This window comes from Ammodytes marinus (assembly GCF_949987685.1).
Source record: "Ammodytes marinus genome assembly, chromosome: 2".
NCBI classification, from domain to species: domain Eukaryota; kingdom Metazoa; phylum Chordata; class Actinopteri; order Uranoscopiformes; family Ammodytidae; genus Ammodytes; species Ammodytes marinus.
The window spans coordinates 6,009,368-6,036,952 of NC_137231.1; the positions used below are offsets into that span (position 1 = coordinate 6,009,368).

Here is a 27,585-nt window from a genome sequence, read left to right on the forward strand (position 1 = left end):
TAGGTGAATTGCAATACTTGTGTTTATAGTTTCTGAGGTGTCAGGGGTGTTAAGTTTGCAATAAATGGTATATTCTGCTGTGTACAGTTACATTTTTTTTTTTTTTTTTTAATTACGAAAAATTGTACTTGTTTCTATTTTTGTGTGATGGTTTCAAAAAGAACAAAATTATTTTAAAGTGTAAAGGTAAATCTTAGTATTTTTTTAGTTTTTTTTTTGTCTTAAAATATTGATGCCGGGTTTATTCTTTAAATAAATGAATTCATATGTGTTACTTGCCCTTGTTTTCTATTTTGTATGACATTTCTCTGCCTCATTCCGAGAGGGTTTTTGTGTGACGAAACATTTTCAAAGTCATATTGAGGGGTTACTGAGTGTCTAACACTTTTGGCTGCCTTTTTTTTTAAATCATGAGATTTAGAGAAACATAGGTGTCAGTTTGAGGTTGTTAAGAGAACAGGGTCAAAGGAGGAAATGGTTACAGTGCATTTCTGGCACCCGACCATATCAGTGAACCGCAAGCTAGAGACAGGAAATGCTGATAATCATGACGGGAGGAGAATCAAAATGGAGGTGACAAGTGTAGAGTATTAATATTGTAAACAATACTTTATTGGTTAATTGTAGAGGTTCCAACAGTTTGTGGATATGTCATATTATACAAGAATTTTCATAATTATTCGCCTTCAAAATAAATGCCATATGGAGAAGCAGTAAGCACACAGTATACACACCGGCTTTCATTTCAAACGGCTCAGACTGAAATATACATTTTACATAGCTCTTCGCTCAGTTACAGAAGGCAAGAGATGTCAGGTCAGAATCTAAGGTTCTAGTGGATGGAAGAGTTTGTTCTGTCATCTTTAAAATAATTGTGACCATGGTCTAACAAAGCTTAGAAAAATCACAAAATAATCATTGTATGATCTTTAAAGGTCCCATATTCTGCTCATTTTCAGGTTCAAATGTTTATTTTAGGTTTATTCTAGATACTGTTTTCATAGTTTAGTGTCCAAAAAACCCTTTATATGTCTCATAGTGCCATTGCTGAATCTCCTTTTTTAGCCTCTGTTGGAAATTCTCCATTTTTAGAGCCTGTCTCTTGAAGCTCCGCCCTTCCAAAAATCCCAGTCTGCTGTGATTGGCCCTGCATCTAACTGCAGGTTTGTATCTGGGGTTTTGCTTAAAAGCAGGGTGAAGGAAGTGCTAAGTTGTGTTGGTAATGAAGGGGTTTTCAGAAAGGTGGATGGGGAGAGAAGGCAGGGTTGTTTTTTTCTCATACTTTTGGAGCCTCAAGTCACACCAGGGACCCATATTTATATGATAAAAGCCATGAAAAAATACATTTTGCATAATATGTGACCCTTTAAGTAAGCTTTTTCATAAACCTTTTTTGGTCGTGCCCATGCGCACACATGATTTCAAGTGACAGAACTGTACAATGTTAATTCTAAAATACATATTTAAAGATATTATGTCTGAGAGAGTGTCTATAGCTTGTATCCCAGTCCAGATCTACTGATGTGGCAGAAAAGTGTCATGGCGAAACACATTCCCAAGACCTGTTGACAAGAAAGAAAGAAAAAATAAATGTTAAAACGGGACAGATAAACTTTCTGCCTGATATTGGACACAGAAAAGACCGTGGATACGTCCTCATCGCTCTTAATACGTGCCAAAACATCAATATTTTTTCCATTTATTTGTATTCCCAAATCACTTTCTGTTTGCTATGAAGGCCACTATAAATACATTTCATTTCGATTTTGAAGTCTGGATCCTGAGTGTAAAATGTACTTCTAAACAGAAACGTCAAGGTAATCATAGCATCATGTTAATTTAAAGGTACAGTCAGCTATTCTGGAAAACGCTTGTTGTCAAAATCGGAGAATATCTCCTCACGATCTGCTACCTGTCCGTACTGTATGTGAACTGAAAACAAATCTGGTGTTCATACACAACCTAGACTCTGTAAAATGGTGTATAAACAAAGGGGGTAACTATATCAACAAGCAAGTTTACAGAGCCTAGGCTGTGAATTAACACTGAATTTTTTTTCAGCACACACAGGTAGCGTATCGTACAGAAAAGGATTAGGGCCACACATAAGAATCCTTTTTTTGTTGAGTTCTGACTTTATTCTCAAAATTCTGACTTTAAACTCAAGAATTCCGACTTTTTTTCTTGAAGGTCGGAATTAAAGTCAGAAGAGAAGTACAGAGAAGTTCACTCAGTTATTTTAACATGGCAAGTAGAACTAGAGTTTACCTCGACCACGCAGAGGACAATGACGGAAATCCCTGTAGTTAGGAAATTCTCCTCGAACATGTGCTGCATCATTCCCAAACAGCCCTGCAAAACACAGAACAGCAAGATGAAACGAGCTGCAACCAACAGTCAAATTCAACGGTAAGGTATCTCTATATTTACTAGATATGTCTTTTTCAAATCAAGCTTGAATCCAACTTGTTTACCTTTTGCTTGTACGGAGGCTTCGCAACGTCACACGCGCTCAAGCAGCAAGACCGAGGCACTTTGTCTCCCCAGTCTGTCACATTGATGACTCCACAGCAGCCAAGCTGGAATACGACATAAAGGGAGAACTGTCACTCACTCACGCACACACACACACACACACGCACACACACACACACACACACACACACACACACACACACACACACACACACACACACACACACACACACACACACAGCCATGGTCATCATGTGAGTTATCAGTATGTGTCTCTCTGATGCTTACCTTCTCCTGAACCACATCCCACTCACTCATCAGAGTTGAATTTGCAGGATTAACCTCTTTTTTTGCTTTTTGAAGACCTTCATTGAGATCCTTTGTCACCAGGTCAGCAATCTAAACAGCAGTGAGGGAGGAAGGAATTAGATCATTTACTTAAAGGCCTACTTCACCAGTGGGAATATGAAGGTGTATTGAACTCTGAGATCCTATTTAGCATAAATGTGCAGTTGTGATGTCACAACTGGGCAAACTGTAGGGTTAGACAGTGAGACCATAAAACACTCTTTCTGCCTTTTCTCAGGCTAGGATGAAACTATTTCTAAAACTTTTGCACATTTATGCTACGTAGGATCTCAGAGTTCAATACACCTTCATATTCCCACTAGTGAAGTAGGCCTTTAAGTATGAGTTCAAATACCAAATTGTTAAAAAAAAAACAGCAGAGTGAGTACAGACAGATGTGACCTACCTCTCTCTCATACACCAGCAGTAAACATGCTATAGTCAGCTCCACTAGCATCAGGAAGAACAGCAGCAGGAAGAACTGTCAACACAATGGATTCACTCTTTAAAACACAGTAAATACATCAACTTCAACTTCATATCAACTTTGGTCTTGTTAGTTTATTATGTGCCCGCTAGAAGGGCATCCCATAATAGGCCTACTACTACTCCCTCATACTACAAGATTGTTTTTACTATTATTATTCTGCCCCTGACCTCCTGAACGCAGAAACACTTTAATTGAATATCACATTCAAAACATGGCTGCCATCGTCTAAAACGACGTTCAACTGTTCATTTCCCATAAATGTTTGACCAACTGTCCAACCAACACCAAACTTGGTGCCGCATACGTCGGGCTGTAGCGGTCAGCAACAGGCGGCAAGCACATTCAAAATGTCAGCGTGAATTGTATCTAGTTCTTATTATAGTTTTTTCCATTTTTCTCATCATTGGTAATAACACCGTCCTTCTGTTCATTCCTGAGACGTACCAGTACAACAACATGACTTAATGTATTGTAGGTCCACAGGGGCCAGAAACATGAGAGTGGACCCAGACCATTTTAAAGTTTCAACACAGTTCACAGACCAGCTCCCTCCCTGCTTTAACTTGACCTGCTGATGTTCTCAGAGTAGTACAGCACACACACACTCTTCATCAGCCCTCTTGAGTTTGTCATGACTCTTGCTTACACATCAAGTCCCATTAGTTTGACCCACATACTTAACATGGTGAGTGTAGACAAGAATGCTTGTATAGTGATCAACACATAGTGAGAATAACAGTGAGCCTTGTTTGTTGTGTGTGTGTGTGGTGACACTGTATAACCCAAATTAAAGTTGACTAAAACAGGATATTATTGCCGATGGACTAGAACAACATAAACATTGGGAGGACCTGTGTGTGTGTGTGTGTGTGTGTGTGTGTGTGTGTGTGTGTGTGTGTGTTATAGGTACCGTCAGGAGGAGACAGCGGTTCTCCTTCAGAGCTCCCAGGAAGCCGAGGAAGGACACACAGGTGATGATGATGCCGCTGATCAGCAGCATGTTGGCAAAGTTGAACTTGGCCAGTGCGGGGGTGAGGGCCGACATGTTGAAGCTCACCATCATGTACACGCCAAAGCCCAGCACGGCCACGCCACACACCTGACAGTAGCATACACACACACACACACACACACACACCTTGGTTAAATTGTCGCACAAACACTCACTCACTGAGCAGCACCGCACTGTAAAAATTTAAAAAAGTTAGGAAAACAAAAAAATGTCAAGGCAACTGTCTGCACTAGATCTTTTTTTAAGCCAACGAAAACCTGTAAACCTGTAAACGCTCTACATTTGAGCCAACATATTATCTTTTTTATGTGTGTATATATATATATATATATGCATATAACTTAATATATAATAATTAATATGTAATGTTACTTAAAGTTCTACATACTAAGAATTCCAAAAAGTCAAAGTTGTGCGGAAAAAAAACCCTCAACTTCCCAACTTTTTCTTTTTGACAGTGTGCCTCAGTGCCTTGCTCAATGGCTTCTTTTGCTCTCTCAACTAGAGCAGGCGGGCTCCAGTGGTTAGAGATGTGTGGACTAATACGCTGTTGATGTAATCACGCTTTACAAGTTATTGAGTGAGAGCAATAGTTCCACTTCCCAGCACACTGACATAGGAGGATTGAAACAGATAGATATGACAGCATGTAGCAGGGTGACCCTCTGAATGTAATGCTGGTTGATTGAGACATACTTACAAAGCAGAGGAAGTTGGCGGCACACATGGTGTACTTCAAACACTTGAGGCAGCCTTGAGCCATTCTGTAGCGCCTCTGACGGGACCTGCATCAAGAACAAAACAAAAAGAAAACATCGCAGTATTTCTCATGTAAACCAGTGGTGGAAAGTAACTAAGTACATTTGAAGGGAGCCTGAGGCACAAGAATTTAATTGCCAACGACTGCTGCTGTTGCGTATAACAAATACACACTTTAAATCTCGTGTGTATCTCTTGCTCAAGTACTGTACTGACAAATTTGGCACTTATATTTTATGCAAATGTGCACATGATATCATGGTCCTATACAAAATCCATTTCATCCATGCAGTTACAAATTCTGCTTTAACAATAATGATGAGTAATACAATGTAATAATATATATTATAATAGTCATGTTTTCTGCTTTGAGTACTTTTATTGTAACTCAAGTAAAGGATCTGAATACTTTGTCCACCACTGATATTATCCAAAGTAAATCTCTAAGTGTGTGTGTGTGTGTGTGTGTGTGTATAACTCATGTTATGGGGACATTTTTCTGTTTACACCGTGATATTGTGGGGACGTATCTTCCTTTTGGGGACAACATGGATGTCCTCACAGGAAAATGTGATCCCTAGAACACTGTTTGAGGTTAGAATGATTCCTGTTAAAAGATACTGTTTCACTGTTGTTGTTTAAAGCAGCAGGGCCCACAGTTTGGTTTACAAAAATATTCTAGTCCAACGTTTGGTGCCAAGTGACTCAAAATAATTTAGTTTTAATTTATGATGATATAATTTTACAATACTAAGGATTACATGTAGAGAAAATGTATGTTGTACATGTGTTTTAGAAACTAACTACAGGCTCTGCAAATATAAACAAATCCCCCTCCTTTGCAATGCACCTTTAAGGCAAGTAGTGGTTATGGTTAGGGCAAGTCTACAGGAAATGAATGTAAGTCTATGTGATGTCCCCACAACATGAGTAATCCACATTATGTGTGTGTGTGTGTGTGTGTGTGTGTGTGTGTGTGTGTGTGTGTGTGTGTGTGTGTGTGTGTGTGTGTGTGTGTGTGTGTGGGTGTGTGTGTGTGTGTGTGTGTGTGTGTGTGTGATACAGACACATCTCACTTCCTGTTTCCTCTGGGCTTACAGGCACAATGTGCTTAAATACTTCATATGTTAATCTCGACATAAATATACACTGTAGTTACTGTTGTCGATGACATCACATGGGCTTTTGCCCTCTGTGGAAATACCACAGGTTCCTCAAAATATAAAAAGAGTACTTCTGGGTATAAAATACGACCACAATTTAACCTAAATTTTTTTTAATGTGAATCTTTTATGTTTTTATGCTGCCTCCTTCTTGGCCGGGACTCTCTTGAAAAAGAGATTTTGAATCTCAATGAGTATATTCCTGGAAAAATAAAGGTTAATAAAAATCTGTTTATAGCTGCTGTAAGACTGATTACCAAAGAGAATGTAATTTTTTTTTAGTTTTATATAGTTTATTATAGTTTTTTTATCTATTTTTATGTTGTTTTAACTTAATACATTACAGCTGCCATATTTGTTCTTAAATCTATCAATGTAAAAAGTAGTTGATACATAGTTGACGAAGATGACTGACCCATGTTAGATTAATTTTATATTCTTTTTCTACTTTTTCAGCTTCGTCATCAGGTCTAATCTCTGGAGATATAATGTCAAGGCATTTCTATATAATCAAGAGAAGAGGGTCCATTTAACTTGATCTTTACAAAGTATGAATATCTCAGAATAGACGGATAGAGAGATAGGATGTATAAAGTTTAGTTCTTACCTGTTTGGGAGAATAGTCTGCTTTCTGTCTTTCAGAACTTTGTGTTTAGTGAAGTTCTCTGGTGTTTCCACTTCCCCTTCTTCTAGTTTTGTGGAGCGTTGCAGTGCATGATGGGGGCTTTAGGCAGCTCCTTCTCACTTCCCCTTTCTCACATCACGCATCACGGAACATCTTTGACCGAGAAAGTGTCAACTGAAATACCAGCAACCAAGACGGAAAGATGCAAGTCTGTGTGCGATTATATTTAGACAGGTTCAGAAATAGTCGACCCCAAAACAGTCTAACCAAAGTGAAGAGCTGTAAGGGTGTTAACATGCTGATTATGTAGGTAACACCATATAAAGCCTTATCAATATCAGGTTTATTGAATTGATAAACGTTCTCTCATTGAGAGACATGCAGTATGTGTTTTATTTATTTTTGTTTCATTTAGGATTGAACTTTGTTTTCACTTTTAAATCAATGGGAGTTACCTGCAAAGTTGTTTTACACTTACAGTGGATGTTTATGGCTATCTTTGTCTTACCTAACAGACACTTGATTCAGGATTTGCATTACATATGTTATCAATATTTCCGATTCTGGTGAATGCTTGTTGTCAAAATCACTTTTTGTGAAAATCATTGAATATCTCCTCACTGTCTGATACTGTCTGTGTGTGCCTTAATACAAAATCTGGGGTGAAAACACAGCCTAGGCCCTGTAACCTTGTATGTAAACAAAGGGGAGCCACATATTTTTGTTCCATACAGTAGGCCTACAGATAGGTAGCGGATCGTGAGGAGATATACACTGATTTTGACACAACGTGATTTTGACAACAGGCATTCTCCAGAATCGCTGTCTCCACCTTTAATGGGACCATTTCCTCTTTTGTGTTCAAGTGAACTGTGACAGGATCCCAGTAGAAATAGCTGTGGTTTCTACCTCGATGCACTTTTTTGTTTCTGCAATCATTCGTGAATTTAGTTTGAAGTTTCTTTACAACTTTTTTTTTTACACAAGACGTATAAGGGGCTTATAAATATATATGTTAATACAGTATATTTTAAGAAAAAATCTCAATTAAACTTCCCAAACGTAACTACAGCTGAAACATTAGTCGTTGATCATTTAACAGAAAATGTATTGGCTATTGACTATTTTGACAATTTTTTAATGTGAATGTGCACATGATATCATAGTAGATAAAGCTGTGGTTTCAACCTTGATGCACTTGTTCAGTTCAGGAGATGGAGATTAGAGAGATAATTTCTTATACAGATGAGCAAGCATTATCAGATGGGAGATACTAGCTGTAGTTTGGTCCGGCTGTGCGAGACTAAATGGGAGAAAACGCCTAGTCCCCCCTCCTCTGACTGAACATTAGGTTTCTGTTTTATATTGAACCACACCCTGTTGGTGGACCACAGCACATACTGACACGCCTGTGACAATGCAGCAGCGCATGCCACAATGAAGACTTCACAGGTACACAGAAGTACATACGCGCGCGCACACACACACACACACACACACACACACACACACACACACACACACACACACACACACACACACACACACACACACACACACACACACACACACACACACACACACACACACACACACACACACACACACACACACACACACACACACACACACACACACACACACACACACACACACACCAGAATGTACTACACACAATATCATTGAACAATTCCAAATAATAATAACACATTCTCCACAATGTATCAGCATTGACTTAATTTGAAATTGTTTGGTCATTTCACAATTGTTTTCTGATCTGAACCAATGTTATGTTTCCCTTTCTTGTTTTGTAAATTGCTTTGTGTCAATTTTAAAAAAAAAAGGAAAAAAGAATATCTACCAGCCTCTGGCAGCTCTTGTTTTGCTGTTGTTCTGCAGTGGTACCTGAACGCAGCCTGACGCCCAGATGTGACGTAACGACGCACGGAGTCGCAGTCGAGTCAGGGCTGGCTCACATGTGAGTTTTGTTGATAATGACTTGTTCTGAAGATATTCAGTATTAAACTAAAGCTAAGTTAATTTTGCACATTAAATAAGGCATTTCAATATCTATAAAGTATGTGACGCTAGTGATTATTGACATTTTGCGCTGCGCGAGCCTTTAGTGATGTTATTGTAGCTTGTTAGCCAAACATAGCCTAATTGAGTACCCTCAGGTAGCATAATGAAAGTTAGCTTGATCGCATACCTTAAAGTCTTACGTATATAAAGCTGCTAAGCAGAATTATGAATTAACTATTGTTTTCAACGGGGTGTCCTTTTGCTTCTTAGCTATTATTGCAAGCTACAGTAACGTAATGCTGAGCAGACAGTGTGGTCATGGCTTGGAAGTCGAAGACCCGCAACCTACAGGTGTTTGACACGGAGCTGAGCGCCGACACGGTGGAGTGGTGTCCGGTGTCAGACAACCACGACATCCTGGTCTGCGGCACGTATCAGCTACAGAAAGGAGTGAGTAGACAGACAGACAGACAGACAGACAGACAGACAGACAGACAGACAGACAGACAGACAGACACACACACACACACACACACACACACACACACACACACACACACACACACACACACACACACACACACAGGCTCTGTAAAATGGTATGTGCCAGTTTACAGAGCCTAGGCTGTGTATGAACTAGTGGTGGGCCGTTATCGGCGTTAACGTGCTGCGTTAACGCCAGACTCTTATCGGCGATAAAAAAAATATCGCCGTTAATCTCTTATTCCACCTCCTGTTCGGCTCAGGGGAGATAATAATAGCCGGGGGCCGTTGTTGACACTTGAGGAGCCTTTATTCTCTCACACACCCGCCGCTCTCTCTCTCCATCACTTGCCCACGACACAATCGGGTATTGGAACGCAGGGTGGGTGTGTGTGTGGCCACCGGTCGCCACGTGACTATAAGTTTCCAAGTTTTAAACACTTCTATCTCTTCAACGTCAACGTCACCGTACCCGAATCCTAAATATCCCCATAGCAGACGCTATATTTCATCGGGGGGGAAACTTTGTTTTGCGCCACAGTTCGGCCGTAATGCTGCTGCACACACACACACACAGACACAGACACAGGCGCACACACACACGCTGCATGACAGAGACGAGGGGCGCTACCAAAAAGACGAGAGGAGCGGTTGGAGCAGTTGGAGCGTTTAGAGACACATGCGTGCACATTTATTTACATAAAATCGCAATCGCAGTCATTTGTGCAGTTATGTAAAATGTTTCATTAAGGAAAATTACAGAAAAAGTAACGCACAGTGACTTTGATGAGTAGCCTAACTTTAATCTGATTACTGGTTTGGAGATAGTGTAGTGATCAGAGAGTGAGCCACAGGGTGGTTGTTAATTAGGATGATGCGATGCAGCTGAAGGAGTGGGTTTGGGATCAATCAAGGAGGTTAGAAAAAGGGCAGACAGATGACAATCAGGGTTGTTGGGGAGCGGACTGAATGTTACCGGGCTTGTGCCCAACTAAGATCCATTCTAAAGCCGAATGCACTCGGGCCTGGGGGGTGGGGCCGTTCGCATGCCGCTAGGGGTGCCGGCGGTGAAGATAGCAATAGAGCAAAGGGACAGGTTCCAGTATTGAGGGCGAGTTACTGATAGGGTGGGGATCATTTAGGAGTGCTCAAGCCGCTCTCCAATTTGTGTAGAGGCTCTCCTGCTGTTTGTGGAGCTGCCTCGCTGCGTTGGACCGGAGCCGTGCACGTCAGCCAATCCGGGCCAGCGCCAAAGCCCAGACCCCGAGGGGGGGGTCTCAACTCCTGGGAGAGTTAAGTAGCTTTTAGATATAGATATATATTTTTGTATTGTGTGTTTTATAGCTTTGTTAATTAACTGTATTTTAATTAGACACGGCAGTACAGGGGACCGAGTGGGGAAAGTAGTAGGAGAAGACCGCTCGTCCAGTGTGCTACAGGGGGGCTCTGACGCCACGGGTTGCTGTGTAGTGGGTTGCAGTGCAAGGTTGAAGTGCAGTGCCCTAAGGGGTTGGTGTGGCTGCATAGCAGCATTTGTGTGCCGTGCCCTGTTGCTGGGGGTTGTGTGGGTGGCTAATTAATGCCCTTAATGCCCGAGAAGAAGTGTCACTAAAAGAGGGTCTAACCGAAAGATTCATTCACCTGTGTTCCTGTCCCGTTGTCTCCCAACTAATAATGTTGTCAAATAAAGATAATTGATTGTGATTCTGCAGTCCTCCTCGTTTTGTTTCCTTACACAATTGTTAAGGTGCTCTCTATCTCCTCCAACCCAGAGGCAAGGTTTATTACAATAGTAACGCGTTAGATTACTTGTTACTGAAAAAAGAGGTCCGATGCCGGTAACGCGTTACTAAGTAACATCTTGTTGAACATTATTTATTTTCATCACCAATTATCATAGTAGAACAGCTTCCTCAAGCAGTTTGTGATGCATGTTGGAAACAGGAGATGAGCCCCTGGTCTGATGCGCCACCTGGCTTGAGAAACACGTTCTCAAAGACTTACTTTGAGTCATTATTTAGGAGCACACACATATTATGAATGAATTCAAATGAGACATTTTAATCTAGATTAATCTAGATTAATTCCAAAATTAATCTAGATTAATCTAGATTAAAAAAATTAATCTATGCCCACCTCTAGTATGAACACTGGATTGTTTTTCAAGGATGCACACAGTACGTACAGGAAGCAGATAATGAGATATAATGATTTTGACAAAGTTATTTTGACGACAAACATTCTCCAGAATGTTGACTGTCTTTAATCAAACTAGACATGTGTGGCTTTAGTGCTTACTTCCTGCTGTATTGGAAAGGACCTGGATGTAAATACACTCAAATTACAGATGTCGTCAAATGTGCTGGAGTACAGAGCTTTGTGATGCATTGAAAAGACTTAGTTAAGACTCATCGTGCTGCCTTCAGTGACTTGTTGTACTAGCCACATATTGGTGCTGCTGTCACTCTTGATCTTTTCTAGTTTCTGACTTGATGTATGTGCTTTGCCACTCTTCCTGTAGGTGGGGGAAGAGGATGCCACCCCGAGCAGGACGGGTCGCTTGTACCTGTTTGAGTTTCAGCAAGCGGGACTGCTGAGCCCTCCTGTCACTGAGCTACAGCGCATAGACACAGCAGCCATTTTGGATCTGAAATGGTAAGGTATCAGGTTGGACCAGTGTGTCACTGTGGATGACACTGTCTGCTTCCTCCTTGTTTTTTTTTTTTTTTGCTTTTTTTATTATCTTTTTATTAGGAAAAATCACATTAGATCAAATCCACTGATCGATCAAATGGCATTCAGTTATCAAAAGAAGTTGACTGACCGATTGCCCTGCTGTGTTTTCAGGTGCCACGTGCCAGTCTCCGGGCGGGCGGTGCTGGGGATGGCAGTTGCCAGTGGAGAAATTCAGCTCTACACACTGTCAGACAGTCAGGTGAGAACTGTGGCATCAGATGAATCACAGCCAGTCAACTGACATATTCTATGTTCAGCCATTAAAGGTGGAGTCAGTGATTTTTGGATCGTGGAGAACTTTTGTTGTCAAAATCATTGAATATCTCACCTCGTTCTGCTACCTGTCTTTACAACGAAAACGAGCAATACCATGTGTACATGAATTTACCTGAAATTTCCCACTTGGAACTCAGAAACTCCCACTTCAACTGGAACGCAGCTTTCTCAGTCGGAAATTTCAACTGGAACGCCCCCGCAGGTCGGAATTCCTTTTAAACTTGGAGAAACCTTTAAGTTTAAAATGGCTGCTCAGCACATGAACATCAGTGAACACTTTGATAACTCTTCTGTATTATTTGTGTCACATTAAATCACCTGTGTACACATAGTACTGCTCATTTTGCTCTGTAGATATGTTGCTACTATATTTGTATGCACAAAATACAGCATTGAGCGTGGTTATATAAACTGGTATTGCTAACAATGGCTAACCAGAGGTGATTGCTAAAGGCAAAACGTTCATGACATGCTTTCTTGTAATTTCCCACTGGAACACACAGTCAACTCAAGTGATATGACATCACTCCCCGTATCGACCTCTGACTTCTAATGTTAAATGAACGCAGCATAAGACTGTCAGACGTGGTTGTATGTGTGGCTCTGTACTCATGAATGTGTGTATCCAGTAGGAGGGCGGCCGCAGACTGCACAGCCTGAGCAGTTTGGAGGTGGGAGCAGAGCGCCTGGCTCTGTCACTAGACTGGTCCACTGGAAGAATGGACAGGTAACATATACAACCCCTGCTACTCTATCCAACAGTTAAAGGTGGAGTCAACGATTCTAGAGAACGCTTGTTGTCAAACTCACTTTTTGTCAAAATCAGTGAATATTTGACCAAATATTATTCATTATTCGCTACCTGTCTGTACTTTGGGTGGGCTGAAAAAAAAAGTGTGGTTAATACACAACCTAGGCTCTGTAAACTGGTATGTAAAACAAAGGGTAAACAAAGGGGGCCCACCATAGCTAGAAACATGCCTGTTTACAGTGCCTCAGCTGTGTATTAACACTGCATTTTTTTTTGTCACCGCACGGTGCACACACAGTATATGGACAGGTCCAACTCGTAAGGAAGATATTCACTGATTTTGACAAAGTGATTTTGACAACCAGCTTTCTACAGAATCGCTGACTCCACCTTTTAATGTAAATGTTTTTAGTTTTTTTTACAATATAACACTGTCTGCCGTTGCCAGATCTGTCCGTTTACCACCCCAAGTGATCTACTTTGTATTTAATTGGGCGGGGACCAATAGTTTTGTCTCTACGATTGAGCTACTTTTTGTGAGTAAGTCCTACTGTTGACCCTGGTCATGTCCCTGTTTGTGTCAGCAGCAGTGATGTGCGGGTGGTGTGCAGTGACTCATTGGGCTGTGTCAGTGTGCTCTCCCTGGCTGAAGGCTCTCTGACGGCTCTGTCTCAGTGGAAGGCCCACGACTTTGAGGCCTGGATCTCTGCCTTCTCCTACTGGGACACACAGCTGCTTTACTCTGGTAACCTAGACAATAGATTCTCATTGATATTCACCTCAGGGTGTTTGTTATAGTAATATTAATTATAGTATAGTTGCATGACAAGGTCTGAAGAAGTACCATGTATGGACAAGAAGTAGTACCACAGTATGAAAGTGCTGCCTAACAAGTCGTTTTACTACTTGGGGTGACTGTGGCTCAGGTGGTTAAGCGCGTTGGCCAATGATCCCGCCCGGTTGGCTTATGTATGCAATTCCACCACTTCTTCTTTGTGTGTTGATGTGTACTTGTCATTCCTCTTAAGGCGGTGATGACTGCAAACTTAAAGGTTGGGATCTCAGAGTCGGGCCGTCCTGCCCCACTTTCACCAGCAAAAGGTGAGCAATGATGTCAGTGTCATCAGCTTTCATTTAGACGCTCCATTTTCACAAAGCACAAATAAAATGGCTGTTTGTGGTTTGTTTTCCCGAAGGCACTCAATGGGTGTGTGCAGTATTCACAGCAGCCCGCATCGGGAACACATACTGGCTACAGGCAGGTAAACATCCCAATGCAGTCTCTATGCTGACTTGGCATTGTGTGAGAATGTTGGTCGTACTGTCCTCAGCTGAGGGGCTGGCCCACTCTTTCAGTCATGTGATTGTCTCATGTTCAGGGCTTCTGTAGAGGACTACTTAAGTCAAGTCCACCACTGATTATAATCCAAAGTAAATCTCTCAAATGTGTGTGTTTGTGCAGCTATGACGAGCAGGTCTTGCTGTGGGATGGCAGGAACATGCGTCAGCCTCTCAGTGAGACTCCCACAGGTGGAGGGGTGTGGAGGCTGAAGTGGCACCCCACCAATCAGCACCTGCTGCTGGCTGCCTGCATGCACAATGACTTCCACATCCTCCACTGCCAGCAGGCGACAGGTCAGTGTGAAGGGGGAGATGGGCCGGGGAATACTTGTTGGATTTATATTGTGGATTTATATTATTTATTTATTAACCTTTAATTAAACAGGGAAGGTTGTTGAGTGCAAGCTCTCTCCTACAAGGATGCCCTGATTAAATTACATAAACAGACAAAAGCACTTTAGAATAAGTGTATTGTTTCACCCCTAATTCTCATATATTGATGATTCGTATGCTTTTTTTTTCTTGCTTTAATATGTACATGTTATTACATTTTTGTTTTTACATTTTGGGACTCTTACGAAGCCTTATTGTATACAAAAAGGTGTGAATGACCTCAAAAATTTGCAATTTTTATGTTTCTGTGTCGTCAGTGTGAAAGCATGCTTGTGTTCCTTGTGTCCTTGTCCAGAGGGCAGTGGGGCAGCGTGTCCCGTGGTAGCCTCCTACATCCTGCATAACTCTCTGGCGTACGGAGCCGACTGGTCTCGGCTGACCCTGGATCAGCCTGCTCCCTGCTCCCCAACCCCTGAACCAAAGGAGGAAACCCCGTTGGCACAGAGCGGGGGACACCTGAGGATTCAATACGAATCTCCCACCGCCAGCTTTGACACTTCACTGGAGGACGATGCTGGCCGATACATCCCAGAATGCATTGCAGCTCCTCCCTCTGCCACGCCTACACCAGCACCACAGTGTAACGAGGGAGAGCCTGCACTGACCTGTCTGCTGGCCAGCTGCTCATTCTATGACCATATGCTCCATGTGTGGCGCTGGGACTGGGCTCCACAGGAACCACTGCCATGTTGACCAGGCTGGAGCGCACTGACACTACATTAATCAACATGCTACACGGCATGAAGTAAAGTAGAATGTACAGCCCATCATGATACATATTCCATTCACCACATGTTTTCATTACCACAGAATATAAGCAGTTAGGAAAAGCCTATATTTTCATAATGACACTGATTTTATAAACTTCTACTTAAAAAATGCAGCTTATACTCCTTGTACGCTGCCGCCACGCTTCCACCAGTCTGCCCCAGGGCAGCTGTGGATACTATCGTAGTTTACCACCACCGGTATGACTGTGTGAATGAATGGAACCTAGTGCCTAGAAAAGCGCTACTTAAATCCAATCCATTATTGTACTGGATGTGATGTACTTAGTTTAACACAAGCTTTCACCCACACACCTTTCCCTTCGCATTTGAAGCACTTTGTGAAGGAACATTGTTCATCCCATCACCTCGCAGAAAGAGAAGCATGAGTTACTGAAGGACCCCACACAGTGTGTGAATGTTACTTTATTGATCCTAAAAGGGAATTGCTCTACATTTGCCATTTTCTAGGGAAGACACATTGGCAAGGTTGTGGCCACTTTGCATTGCTGGTAACATACAGTACACTTTCTGACCAATAAAGTTGCATTGACAAGTTGTGGCTTCACTGTGCATATCTCAACTTGGACACAATTGAAACTCTTTTAAACCAAGGAGTTTCCAGCAAAATGAACTTGAAACTCTTCCATAAGAGAGAATGAACTCTGAGTAGTAGCCTCAGCACAGTGTACCTTTACACAATTGCTAACCCACAAGAGCTTTGTTCTGTGGCAAACATTTATACTCTTGGTTTGGTGGATGTATAGTGTTTACATGTAAATGATTAGTAGCTCAAACCTACACTGATGATGCGTACACATTACAATACTGCAACATGGCCCCTTGACTTTTAATTTATCCAACAACCAAGAAACAAACTCAACCACTCAAATATTTTCTAAACATGATACAGAGTCCCATTTGTGATGATTTTTCCTGACACATCTGCTGGCCAGCCCCGGGCTTTCAGTCTCCAGTTAATCCACAGCCCGTGCCTTTCTATGTAAATGCGCAACACGGCGATTTTGCACCTCTATCGCACATAGTTCTTGGGATACAGCTTGAAGAGTTTGCCGTCCTGCGTGGGTTCAAATCCATATTTCTCCAGCTGTTCTTTGCTGAAGGTGCCCTCTTCATAGTCTTTCGTGATCTGAGGAGCCACCACCTCTGCAAACACGCTCTGTGCCGTGACGGGGGGCTCCGTTCCCCTGGGGCAGCGGTAGGACACGTAGGGTTTGAGTTTGAATCCGTTCAGGTCGGGCACCACGAACTCTGGAACCATGGAGCGTACGGTGATGAACTTGCAAACTTAAAGGTTGGGATCTCAGAGTCGGGCCGTCCTGCCCCACTTTCACCAGCAAAAGGTGAGCAATGATGTCAGTGTCATCAGCTTTCATTTAGACGCTCCATTTTCACAAAGCACAAATAAAATGGCTGTTTGTGGTTTGTTTTCCCGAAGGCACTCAATGGGTGTGTGCAGTATTCACAGCAGCCCGCATCGGGAACACATACTGGCTACAGGCAGGTAAACATCCCAATGCAGTCTCTATGCTGACTTGGCATTGTGTGAGAATGTTGGTCGTACTGTCCTCAGCTGAGGGGCTGGCCCACTCTTTCAGTCATGTGATTGTCTCATGTTCAGGGCTTCTGTAGAGGACTACTTAAGTCAAGTCCACCACTGATTATAATCCAAAGTAAATCTCTCAAATGTGTGTGTTTGTGCAGCTATGACGAGCAGGTCTTGCTGTGGGATGGCAGGAACATGCGTCAGCCTCTCAGTGAGACTCCCACAGGTGGAGGGGTGTGGAGGCTGAAGTGGCACCCCACCAATCAGCACCTGCTGCTGGCTGCCTGCATGCACAATGACTTCCACATCCTCCACTGCCAGCAGGCGACAGGTCAGTGTGAAGGGGGAGATGGGCCGGGGAATACTTGTTGGATTTATATTGTGGATTTATATTATTTATTTATTAACCTTTAATTAAACAGGGAAGGTTGTTGAGTGCAAGCTCTCTCCTACAAGGATGCCCTGATTAAATTACATAAACAGACAAAAGCACTTTAGAATAAGTGTATTGTTTCACCCCTAATTCTCATATATTGATGATTCGTATGCTTTTTTTTTCTTGCTTTAATATGTACATGTTATTACATTTTTGTTTTTACATTTTGGGACTCTTACGAAGCCTTATTGTATACAAAAAGGTGTGAATGACCTCAAAAATTTGCAATTTTTATGTTTCTGTGTCGTCAGTGTGAAAGCATGCTTGTGTTCCTTGTGTCCTTGTCCAGAGGGCAGTGGGGCAGCGTGTCCCGTGGTAGCCTCCTACATCCTGCATAACTCTCTGGCGTACGGAGCCGACTGGTCTCGGCTGACCCTGGATCAGCCTGCTCCCTGCTCCCCAACCCCTGAACCAAAGGAGGAAACCCCGTTGGCACAGAGCGGGGGACACCTGAGGATTCAATACGAATCTCCCACCGCCAGCTTTGACACTTCACTGGAGGACGATGCTGGCCGATACATCCCAGAATGCATTGCAGCTCCTCCCTCTGCCACGCCTACACCAGCACCACAGTGTAACGAGGGAGAGCCTGCACTGACCTGTCTGCTGGCCAGCTGCTCATTCTATGACCATATGCTCCATGTGTGGCGCTGGGACTGGGCTCCACAGGAACCACTGCCATGTTGACCAGGCTGGAGCGCACTGACACTACATTAATCAACATGCTACACGGCATGAAGTAAAGTAGAATGTACAGCCCATCATGATACATATTCCATTCACCACATGTTTTCATTACCACAGAATATAAGCAGTTAGGAAAAGCCTATATTTTCATAATGACACTGATTTTATAAACTTCTACTTAAAAAATGCAGCTTATACTCCTTGTACGCTGCCGCCACGCTTCCACCAGTCTGCCCCAGGGCAGCTGTGGATACTATCGTAGTTTACCACCACCGGTATGACTGTGTGAATGAATGGAACCTAGTGCCTAGAAAAGCGCTACTTAAATCCAATCCATTATTGTACTGGATGTGATGTACTTAGTTTAACACAAGCTTTCACCCACACACCTTTCCCTTCCCAAAGCATTTGAAGCACTTTGTGAAGGAACATTGTTCATCCCATCACCTCGCAGAAAGAGAAGCATGAGTTACTGAAGGACCCCACACAGTGTGTGAATGTTACTTTATTGATCCTAAAAGGGAATTGCTCTACATTTGCCATTTTCTAGGGAAGACACATTGGCAAGGTTGTGGCCACTTTGCATTGCTGGTAACATACAGTACACTTTCTGACCAATAAAGTTGCATTGACAAGTTGTGGCTTCACTGTGCATATCTCAACTTGGACACAATTGAAACTCTTTTAAACCAAGGAGTTTCCAGCAAAATGAACTTGAAACTCTTCCATAAGAGAGAATGAACTCTGAGTAGTAGCCTCAGCACAGTGTACCTTTACACAATTGCTAACCCACAAGAGCTTTGTTCTGTGGCAAACATTTATACTCTTGGTTTGGTGGATGTATAGTGTTTACATGTAAATGATTAGTAGCTCAAACCTACACTGATGATGCGTACACATTACAATACTGCAACATGGCCCCTTGACTTTTAATTTATCCAACAACCAAGAAACAAACTCAACCACTCAAATATTTTCTAAACATGATACAGAGTCCCATTTGTGATGATTTTTCCTGACACATCTGCTGGCCAGCCCCGGGCTTTCAGTCTCCAGTTAATCCACAGCCCGTGCCTTTCTATGTAAATGCGCAACACGGCGATTTTGCACCTCTATCGCACATAGTTCTTGGGATACAGCTTGAAGAGTTTGCCGTCCTGCGTGGGTTCAAATCCATATTTCTCCAGCTGTTCTTTGCTGAAGGTGCCCTCTTCATAGTCTTTCGTGATCTGAGGAGCCACCACCTCTGCAAACACGCTCTGCGCCGTGACGGGGGGCTCCGTTCCCCTGGGGCAGCGGTAGGACACGTAGGGTTTGAGTTTGAATCCGTTCAGGTCGGGCACCACAAACTCCGGAACCATGGAGCGTACGGTGATGAACTTGCTGCTGGAGAGCCTCAGGCCCGTGGGTCTGGAGCCCCGGCCTTTATTGTGAGTCCTGGCTCCACGCTTGCTGGTGAACTCTGCCATCCTGTCCGCTCCTCGAACCAGACCCCTCATCAGCGTGGATAACACACCCATGATGATGCTGCTGCTGCTGCTGCCACACTGTGTCCTCCTCCCAGGACAGAAACGACCTGCACACATTCCACCATAGTGTTAAACAACTGTATTTCATTCAACAACCTTTATTGAGTGACCCTCATTTACGAGGACATTGAGTCATTCAAAACAATAAATAAAAAACAATACAGCATAAACAAACAAGAGAAGCATAGACAAAGTGAAGGCCCGCAAAAAGCCGATTTAGAAAAAGAAGGAAACCCCATTGGAACAATGAATGATTACCTAGGGGGCAAAACCCCTTTTTTTTGAAAAACAGACATGGAGCGTTGTAAAAGGTTGTTCACCAGAAATGATATCCAGGACCTTCCAGGATCCCAACCTGGGTGGACAACCTTGTCAACAAGCTGCTGGAAAGCTACAGCGGGCCGACATAGAGCAAATCAGAACCACTGTTTAAGCGAATGGGGGGTGGGCTGATAGGGAATTTTTTTAACGTATATATATCATTATGACACTTTGCAAGTTGATTACTGACATTAAAACAACAACTTTTTGTATTACAGTATTTTCCAAAAGGTTTGAATAGATATGAAAAATCATCAATATCTTACTAATGACGCGTACATTTGCATATCTGCAAAGCCCCAAAATCTAGATGTTGGACAAAAACAAAGTCAATTTATTTTTAAATTTTGAAAACAAAACAAGTGTCCAACTGCCTGAAGCCTTTCCTAATCACAGTTCAAATTTGATCAATAACCCATAGAAAATTAATTTTTTACACTGTTTTTTCCAAGGGAATGTCTAGCCGTTTCCTAAAATAGCAGCTGGAGACTCCAAAAGGACACTTTTGGTCCATAGCACATGAAATGTAACTGTGTAAAAAATTTATTTTCTATGGGTTATTGATCAAATTTGAACTGTGATTAGGAAAGGCTTCAGGCAGTTGGACACTTGTTTTGTTTTCAAAATTTAAAAACAAATTGACTTGGTTTTCTTCCAACATCTAGATTTTGGGGCTTTGCAGATATGCAAATTTTCGCATCATTAGTAAGATATTGATGATTTTTCATATTTATTTAAACATTTTGGAAAATACTGTAATACAAAAAGTTTTTGTTTTAATGTCAGTAATCAACTGGCAAAGTCTCATAATGATATCTATAAGTTTAAAACATTCCCCATTAGCCCATCCCCATTCACCCCCATTCACTTAAACAGTGGTTCTGATTTGCTATGTCGGCCCACTGTAGCTTTCCAGCAGCTTGTTGACAAGGTTGTCCACCCAGGTTGTGATCATGGAAGGTCCTAGATGTCATTTTTGGTGAACAACCTTTTACAACGCTCCATGTCCATAAAATCACTTTGCCCCCTGGGTAGATAGATAAAACGTACAATCTTAAGTTAGTTAGTACGGGAAAGTACGCAAACAAGTCGGCTATCCTACTGACTTTAAACATTGACTGATGCTTTACACTTTTTAAATAGGAGTTTATAGTGTGAGACAGAGAATCAAGAAAGTCCAATTAACCAATCACCATCTTCAAACAATATTCCTCTGACATGCTAACATTAGCTCAGTTTGTTTGTTACCACTTCCTAAGCGAATTAAAGGTGTTAGCGTTACTTGTTATGAACACATTGTTCTACTAGAATGTAATTAAATGTTAAGATGAGGAAAGCGTTGTAGTTCTCACTCAGGTTCGAAATGACTTGGAAGTGATCTGTTTCCTAAGGTTAACTAGCTAGCAAACTAAAACGTAGCATACTATGCCTATGTAGCATCGTCTGTGGCAAAACAATTATGGATTTACATTAAAATTGAATACCTTCCAAATGTTATATTTTAAAATTGCCCATAAGTTCATAAATTATTACTAAATTCGACTCCTCTCACCTTGAGCAAAATGTTGGTCCTATGAATGCTAGCAATGTGCCCCACTTTCCAATGAAATGCTCAGTGATTGGCCGAATGGCAACACCGTCTACCAATTAGAATGCGAGATACTAGCACTGAACTGTCAGTGATTGGAGTGCGTCAAGTGAGCCAGAGTTACTCAGAGCACCGACACATCTCTCTTCAAAATAAATGCTGAGAAAATTCACCTTAGCAAGTGCAAAGCAAAACGGTACAAAACATCTCTGATAACCGATTACAGCCATACTTTAGTACCACTGGAAAGGTGAATAGCTATTTAATTGCACCTTAACCGCACTTTAAACACAGTCAATGCTTGAATCCAATAATGTTTCTGTACATTTTCTTCAATAAGGGTTTTATTTTGATAGGAATGACAGGACCTCCAGATGTGCTTTTACCGAGCAGCCTTCAGACTATTCCAAGACATGTAGTAGTTGTACACAAAAACTTTGACACGAGAAAGGTACGTGGGAACACTTTTGAGTCGCGAAGAGTTCGCTTGAGGTCTATTTGTATGTGTTTAAATGTCAGTTCAGACTTGTTGGTTCAGTGTTCCTTCTCTTGCGGTTGGCTCGTCCTGTTGTGTAGCCGACTGCAGCGCGTGAAGCAAGTCCACGAACAGAGACTAGTTAACAAAGTTGAATTATCTAGCTAGTTTTGGATAAACAAACGACAAAAAAAGCTTGCTCTATACGTTATGTCCAAGAGTCAACTATATGCCATACGTATGCTCAATAATAAATGATACAAGTGCTGTTTATTTGGCTTTATCCACAGGCTAAATTTAAATGTTGTCAATCAATATGAAAACTTCCTGTCGTCGCCGAACTTTAAATATATGGCTAGAAACTCATTCTGGCTAAATCAATCACGTCGCATAATGCGACACGACTAAATGACTCAAATCCCCCTTTACATTTTATTTAAAATTCAAAATACGGCTACGTAATCCACAGAGCATTGATAAAAACAACTTCTACTTATTTGAATGGAGTTTGGTACACTAAAGACAGAGCCTAAAGTCAACATGGAAAGGAGATATCCCGTATTAGTGTTGTATGCCTATTTGGTAAACACACTGTGTGTGAACGGACCAGCATGGCTCTTTTCACTCGGTCGAGCTGTCTGTAAGTGCACCAGTGTCCGCTTACAAGCTTGTGACCCCTTTTTTTTCTAGGTGAACTTTTAACTCAGATTTCTGGTACCTTTTGCACCCTGTTCAGTAGATCAGTTTGAATGAAGCAAGGCACCATGTTGTTTTTAGGGTCAAGGGTTCCAGTCCTGGGTTATTTTTATATGATCACAAAAGCTTCCTCCAAATACAAGTACTATGTTAACGCCACCCCCCCCCCTTTTTTTTTACCATTAGTTGACATTAATCAAATAATACTCTTTTAATGTTTTTTTTTTTTTTTTTTTTACATTTCAGGCCTATTCTTTGACAGGCATGGAGGACAAGGACAAAGATGAAGAGGAGTGCAGCATATACCCGGTATGTCATTCCTCCACACCATTATTTAGCCTCATAGTCTGAAAATAAAGTTCCATGAGATTATTACAATGTATCAGTTCTTGTAACTCATGTGTAAAAAAACAAAACAAAAAAAAACATGACGAACGCATTAATGTATAATGTTGTTTTCCGGCAGATTGTTAGGCCTATGTTGGTTTAGAATTAGATTTTGCCTTCATGAAATGCTAAAGAAAATGAGAGGATGGAAGTTGTTGTTAAGTCATATGTGTGTGTGTTTCAGAGCCTGGTCCCTCTGGGCAGTGAGATCAAGGCCAGGATGCAGCAGTTTGTGGAGGAGAGAACGGAGGTCAACATGGTAACCACAGTGACAAGTCAATGTCTGTCTGTGAAATGTGGATAGAGAGAATAGATCAACATTTGTGTCATTTTAAAGGTTACATATTATGCTCATTTTCAGGTCCAAAATCATACTTTGATGTTTCTACTAGAAACTGTTTAAAGAAATACTTTATATTTCTTACATTGCCATTGCTAAATCTCCTCTATTCAGCCTCTGTCTGAAAACACTATGTTTTAGAGCCACTGTCTCTTTGAGCCCCGCCTTCCAAAAAGCCCAGTCTGCCCTGATTGGGAAATGGGGGGTGTGCTTAAGAAGTGAATAGAACTCTAACTGTAATTGTTTTGTCTGTGTTTCTTCCAGTGGACGTCTGTGCTGATTGCAGCGTCGATAGTGGTTTCCCTGGTTGGAGTTGCTGTGTTCTTTCTTTACAGAAGATACAAACAGTGGAGTGAGTGACCTGCACGCACTGCACTGCATGTTCTGTTTCAGAGTACATTTGTAACTAAGAAACATAAGTGTGCACAAGGCATCCCTAGATGTTGAGTTATGAGTTAAAGATGGAGTCAGCAGTTTTGGAGACTGCTTGAATAACTTGTTGTCAAAATCAGTGAATATCTCCTCACGATCTGTTTCGTGTTTGTACTGTGTCTGCACTGAACTAGCAACATGAACAGGCGTGTTGCTAGCTAAGGGGAACCCCTTTGTTAACATTCAAGTTTACAGAGCTTAGGATGTGTTTTAACACTGGATTCTTCTCAGAGAACACACTATGGACAGGTAGCGGATTGTGACGAGATATTCACTGATTTTGACAAAAAAGGATTTTGACAACAAGCCTGCTGCAGAATTGCTGACTCCTCCTTTAAGTGATGATTGTTACGCTATTGACCTGCTTTCATCACGTCAGTGTGTTTATGAGACAACTTAAAGAGTTTACCTGATCATACAAGCAAGCATTAGATGCAAGCACTGTGCCTTTTCTTTTTTAATAAATCGCCGTCAGCTTCACATTATGGGAAAGTGTTGATGTCGCCACTGTTAGGAAGATTAGTTGTGGTTTGACCGGGAGCCCCGAGCGAATACATTAAATTTGATAGACAGGACACGTAAACATGCTGATGTGTTCAGCGATCAGATGAAGGAGAGGGGAGCGTCTCCCGCACACTGACAACAGGTTCACGCTGCGCAAGAAGTGTGTGTTTTTATTTTGCTGACACACGGCTAAATCAGCTGTGTGTCAGTTTGAGCCTATTCCTTGCGAGCCGCGCGTCCAGCAGCAAAAATACAGTAAATATTATGTTTCACATCGTAGGCTACAAGCCACACATTGACACAGGCCTACATATTATAACCATATGAAACAACAATAATGTTATGTTATGTTTATTTTATTTTATTTTATTCATAGGCTAGATGTAGGCCTATTTATTTATTTATTTATTATTTTTAACCCCATATCGTATCAGTTATATATTTCGCAGTTTTCACTTCGTGCTTCCTGCTTCTCTACACCCCAGAATGTCTGTCCAATGAATGAATGAACTCTGATCACGTGTGGTTTTACTTCTTAATGCTGGTTCACTTACAAAAGGGGCAATATGAAAGTGGACCACACCAAATAAAAAATATCTAAACTCTATTTGGTCTGGACCAAAGCAAGTGAACTAGCGGACTTTCCCTGTGTGAATACACCCTAAGTTATTCGATGGGAGTATTGGCACCTAATACAGTGTTTCAGTGCTGGTCTTAGGAGGGAGCACAGTCTGATACATTTGTTAGACTGCACATTGCACATTTCAATATTACTTATCTACTTTTTACTTTCTATTCTATTTTATACATACTGTTTTATATTGTACAAACAATTTGTTTGCATTACTTAGTACTTAGTATTTAGAATTGATCTAATGTTAATATTGTTTGGGTTATGTTTATCTTATTCTACTCTATATATTTTTTTTTTTCATCGTTCCTATTGCACCGTGGGCCAGTGATACACGCCATTTCGATTCTGATGTATGTCTTGCTTGCAGGGCCGCCCATAAGGGGTAGAAAGTGGGAAGGCTTTCTAGGGCCCATCCACTTGGGGGGCCCATGGTCTTTGGAAGCCAAGAACCTAACTAAGCTAAATTTTATTTTTAGATATTTATGTCAATAATATCTATTCGAAGTTGGGTCTTTACACAGAGCCGCGGCTCCGCTTATGGCCATTTAAAAAGCAGTAGAAAAGCAGAAATGTTCAAAATGTTTCAGATTGAGCACAGCGGAGTGTAACTGTTTCAAACATAATCCATCCTATAAACCCTTTGTGTGCCAAATGGTGACAAGATTGGGTTTTGATATTAAACAGTTTTGTCTGGATTATATTTCCTGAGTTGTTCCTGCTCACGGAAAACACATGTAGGCCTACCTGCCACTTGTGTCTGGGTGTCGTTGTGAAAAGTATTTGGACCCCATGAAAAAACAGGTTGGGTACCTTTTGTAGTTCTTCTACATTCTTATAAAGAGGACAGGCTAGTTACTCTGTAATTTTCTGACGAAAAGCATCATCCTGTTTTAATTATACCACCAAGGTCCTGCTTTCTGTATTGTTTCTAAAAATTTAAAATAAAAATAGACCTAAAAAAGTTCTTAATGCAAAGAAAGGCACAAAGAAGTTGGAAATAATTGAAGGAACAAATTTGAGTTCAAAGATTAAGAACTTTTTTTGTAATGATTTCAGTGCTTTTGCAGTGATGAGAGCAGAATGAATCAAGCCTAAATGTTGCAACCAAACATAGGCCAACTTTATAGTTTTGAAGGTAGGTTGGTTTGGTTATTCATGTAGAGAACCGCCTTTTTTCATTTGTGTGTGAAGAACTTGTTGTTGATGTTGTTTTTTAAGTGTTATTTATTTCAACAATAGCACCAAATATTTCAAATTATTTAATATCATGTGCAGAAATACAAAAAAGTGCAATATTTCAATATTTGGTGCAGTCAATTAATGTAAACCAGAAACTGGTAGCATAGAAAACGTACAAATTGTGAAAAAACTGTTTTGCTTAGTGAATACTAAAGAAGAACAATGTCTCTGTGTGAAGTGATTATTTTGTAGAGATCTGTTGATCTGTTAAACAATTGTGTGAGTGTAAGGGAATCAAAATAAATTGGTAGGTATGCCGGGCTAAGTCAGAAATGTGCTACTATTTTAAAATAATAATGAGCCCTTGCTCCCCCAACTCTCTCTGCAATTCCCTGGTTGATAAGATAGTTAGTCTATCTACAAATACATGTATGTGTTTATTGAGGGATGAGCGCACTCACACTCATTGTTGATAGGAGTAGTGGGTAAGGGGGGCCCATTGACTGGAGGTTTTCAGGGGCCCAGCCATTTGTGTGGGCAGGCCTGCTTGCATGTATCAGAAGTGACAATAGAAAACTTTGACTTTGACTTGACTTGTCTGACAGAGGCTGTGTGGTTTGTTTCAGAGGAGGCGGCCGGCGTTCCTACCTATCGCTTCAGGAAGAGAGACAAGGTCATGTTCTACGGCCGCAAGATCATGAGAAAGGTCAGAGTCTTTTTCAAACATCTCACCCAGTTTTTTAAAAACGTTTTATCTTCTGGTAATTTCTGTTTCCCAATCTAGGTTATATAGTAGCTGGAAGTGAGATTCACACTGTCTTAATGTGTATGAACCAAAATGCACACTTTCATTTTCCAGCATTTGGTATTTTCAAATACATGTTGTTTATGGTGCCAAGCAGATCTTGTCAGGAGATGTGTAATTTCTACTTGAAACGCGACCGCTTGGGATTTTTTGGAAATAGATTTGCGACCAAGGAGGTGGTTTCAACTCTTTTGTGGTTTGCTGCAGAGGGCTGTACTACGATGCAAGATTAACAGATTATTAGCCATAAGCATTCAGTCATTGATGCAGAAAATATAAAACTACAGCTGAAATATTATTTTAGCTGTTTCTTCTTAGATTCCGCAGACCCCAATGAAATGTCAAATTTCAAAACGCCTCCTTA

At 41.4% G+C, this 27,585-nt stretch overlaps 6 protein-coding genes across 6 annotated transcripts in view; 3 read left to right on the plus strand and 3 right to left on the minus strand.

Moving 5' to 3' along the window:
• Positions 1 to 585: 585 nt before the first annotated feature.
• LOC307265025 (leukocyte surface antigen CD53) lies at positions 586 to 6,933 on the minus strand. Its single transcript, XM_080046595.1, has 8 exons — positions 6,855 to 6,933; positions 5,026 to 5,110; positions 4,224 to 4,412; positions 3,230 to 3,304; positions 2,764 to 2,874; positions 2,475 to 2,579; positions 2,269 to 2,352; positions 586 to 1,562 (listed from the first exon to the last, which is right to left on the minus strand). The coding sequence occupies exons 2-8, from the start codon at positions 5,086 to 5,088 to the stop codon at positions 1,491 to 1,493; spliced, it is 699 nt and encodes a 232-aa protein (XP_079902721.1). The 5' UTR covers positions 5,089 to 5,110; positions 6,855 to 6,933; the 3' UTR covers positions 586 to 1,490.
• Positions 6,934 to 8,813: 1,880 nt separating this feature from the next.
• Positions 8,814 to 15,577, plus strand: LOC307262445 (diphthine methyltransferase-like). The gene is made up of 10 exons (XM_080043327.1): positions 8,814 to 8,850; positions 9,165 to 9,344; positions 11,899 to 12,032; positions 12,225 to 12,312; positions 13,022 to 13,116; positions 13,728 to 13,885; positions 14,169 to 14,241; positions 14,337 to 14,402; positions 14,603 to 14,775; positions 15,170 to 15,577. The coding sequence occupies exons 2-10, from the start codon at positions 9,213 to 9,215 to the stop codon at positions 15,565 to 15,567; spliced, it is 1,317 nt and encodes a 438-aa protein (XP_079899453.1). The 5' UTR covers positions 8,814 to 8,850; positions 9,165 to 9,212; the 3' UTR covers positions 15,568 to 15,577.
• A 1,096-nt stretch (positions 15,578 to 16,673) lies between these two features.
• LOC307262473 (large ribosomal subunit protein mL41A-like) lies at positions 16,674 to 16,965 on the minus strand. Its single transcript, XM_080043363.1, has one exon. It carries the CDS (start codon positions 16,921 to 16,923, stop codon positions 16,675 to 16,677), a length of 249 nt encoding a protein of 82 aa, XP_079899489.1. The 5' UTR covers positions 16,924 to 16,965; the 3' UTR covers position 16,674.
• LOC307262454 (diphthine methyltransferase-like) lies at positions 16,951 to 18,341 on the plus strand. The gene is made up of 4 exons (XM_080043339.1): positions 16,951 to 17,005; positions 17,101 to 17,166; positions 17,367 to 17,539; positions 17,934 to 18,341. Exons 2-4 carry the CDS (start codon positions 17,108 to 17,110, stop codon positions 18,329 to 18,331), a joined length of 630 nt encoding a protein of 209 aa, XP_079899465.1. The 5' UTR covers positions 16,951 to 17,005; positions 17,101 to 17,107; the 3' UTR covers positions 18,332 to 18,341.
• A 22-nt stretch (positions 18,342 to 18,363) lies between these two features.
• On the minus strand, positions 18,364 to 21,777 carry mrpl41 (mitochondrial ribosomal protein L41). Its single transcript, XM_080043351.1, has 2 exons — positions 21,734 to 21,777; positions 18,364 to 19,907 (listed from the first exon to the last, which is right to left on the minus strand). The coding sequence occupies exon 2, from the start codon at positions 19,849 to 19,851 to the stop codon at positions 19,444 to 19,446; it is 408 nt and encodes a 135-aa protein (XP_079899477.1). The 5' UTR covers positions 19,852 to 19,907; positions 21,734 to 21,777; the 3' UTR covers positions 18,364 to 19,443.
• A 1,415-nt stretch (positions 21,778 to 23,192) lies between these two features.
• Positions 23,193 to 27,585, plus strand: part of LOC307267499 (patatin-like phospholipase domain-containing protein 7) — a 31,902-nt gene continuing 27,509 nt past the window's right edge. Inside the window, exons 1-4 of the mRNA XM_080049832.1 lie at positions 23,193 to 23,249; positions 23,512 to 23,586; positions 23,932 to 24,019; positions 27,043 to 27,122. Of these exons, the coding sequence (XP_079905958.1) occupies positions 23,205 to 23,249; positions 23,512 to 23,586; positions 23,932 to 24,019; positions 27,043 to 27,122 (288 nt within the window). The 5' untranslated portion in view covers positions 23,193 to 23,204. The remainder of the gene's footprint in view (positions 23,250 to 23,511; positions 23,587 to 23,931; positions 24,020 to 27,042; positions 27,123 to 27,585) is intronic.

Coding starts and splice junctions, on each gene's coding strand:
- mrpl41 (XM_080043351.1), bottom strand. CDS start 19,851: ATGGGTGTGTTATCCACGCTGATGAGGGGTCTGGTTCGAGGAGCGGAC.
- LOC307262454 (XM_080043339.1), top strand. CDS start 17,108: ATGGGTGTGTGCAGTATTCACAGCAGCCCGCATCGGGAACACATACTG. Junction 17,167..17,366: donor CACATACTGGCTACAGGCAG/GTAAACATCCCA, acceptor GTGTTTGTGCAG/CTATGACGAGCAGGTCTTGC. Junction 17,540..17,933: donor CCACTGCCAGCAGGCGACAG/GTCAGTGTGAAG, acceptor GTCCTTGTCCAG/AGGGCAGTGGGGCAGCGTGT.
- LOC307262445 (XM_080043327.1), top strand. CDS start 9,213: ATGGCTTGGAAGTCGAAGACCCGCAACCTACAGGTGTTTGACACGGAG. Junction 13,886..14,168: donor CACACAGCTGCTTTACTCTG/GTAACCTAGACA, acceptor ATTCCTCTTAAG/GCGGTGATGACTGCAAACTT. Junction 14,403..14,602: donor CACATACTGGCTACAGGCAG/GTAAACATCCCA, acceptor GTGTTTGTGCAG/CTATGACGAGCAGGTCTTGC.
- LOC307262473 (XM_080043363.1), bottom strand. CDS start 16,923: ATGGTTCCAGAGTTCGTGGTGCCCGACCTGAACGGATTCAAACTCAAA.
- LOC307265025 (XM_080046595.1), bottom strand. CDS start 5,088: ATGGCTCAAGGCTGCCTCAAGTGTTTGAAGTACACCATGTGTGCCGCC. Junction 2,580..2,763: donor GGGATGTGGTTCAGGAGAAG/GTAAGCATCAGA, acceptor GTCGTATTCCAG/CTTGGCTGCTGTGGAGTCAT. Junction 1,563..2,268: donor TTGTCCTCTGCGTGGTCGAG/GTAAACTCTAGT, acceptor TCTTGTCAACAG/GTCTTGGGAATGTGTTTCGC.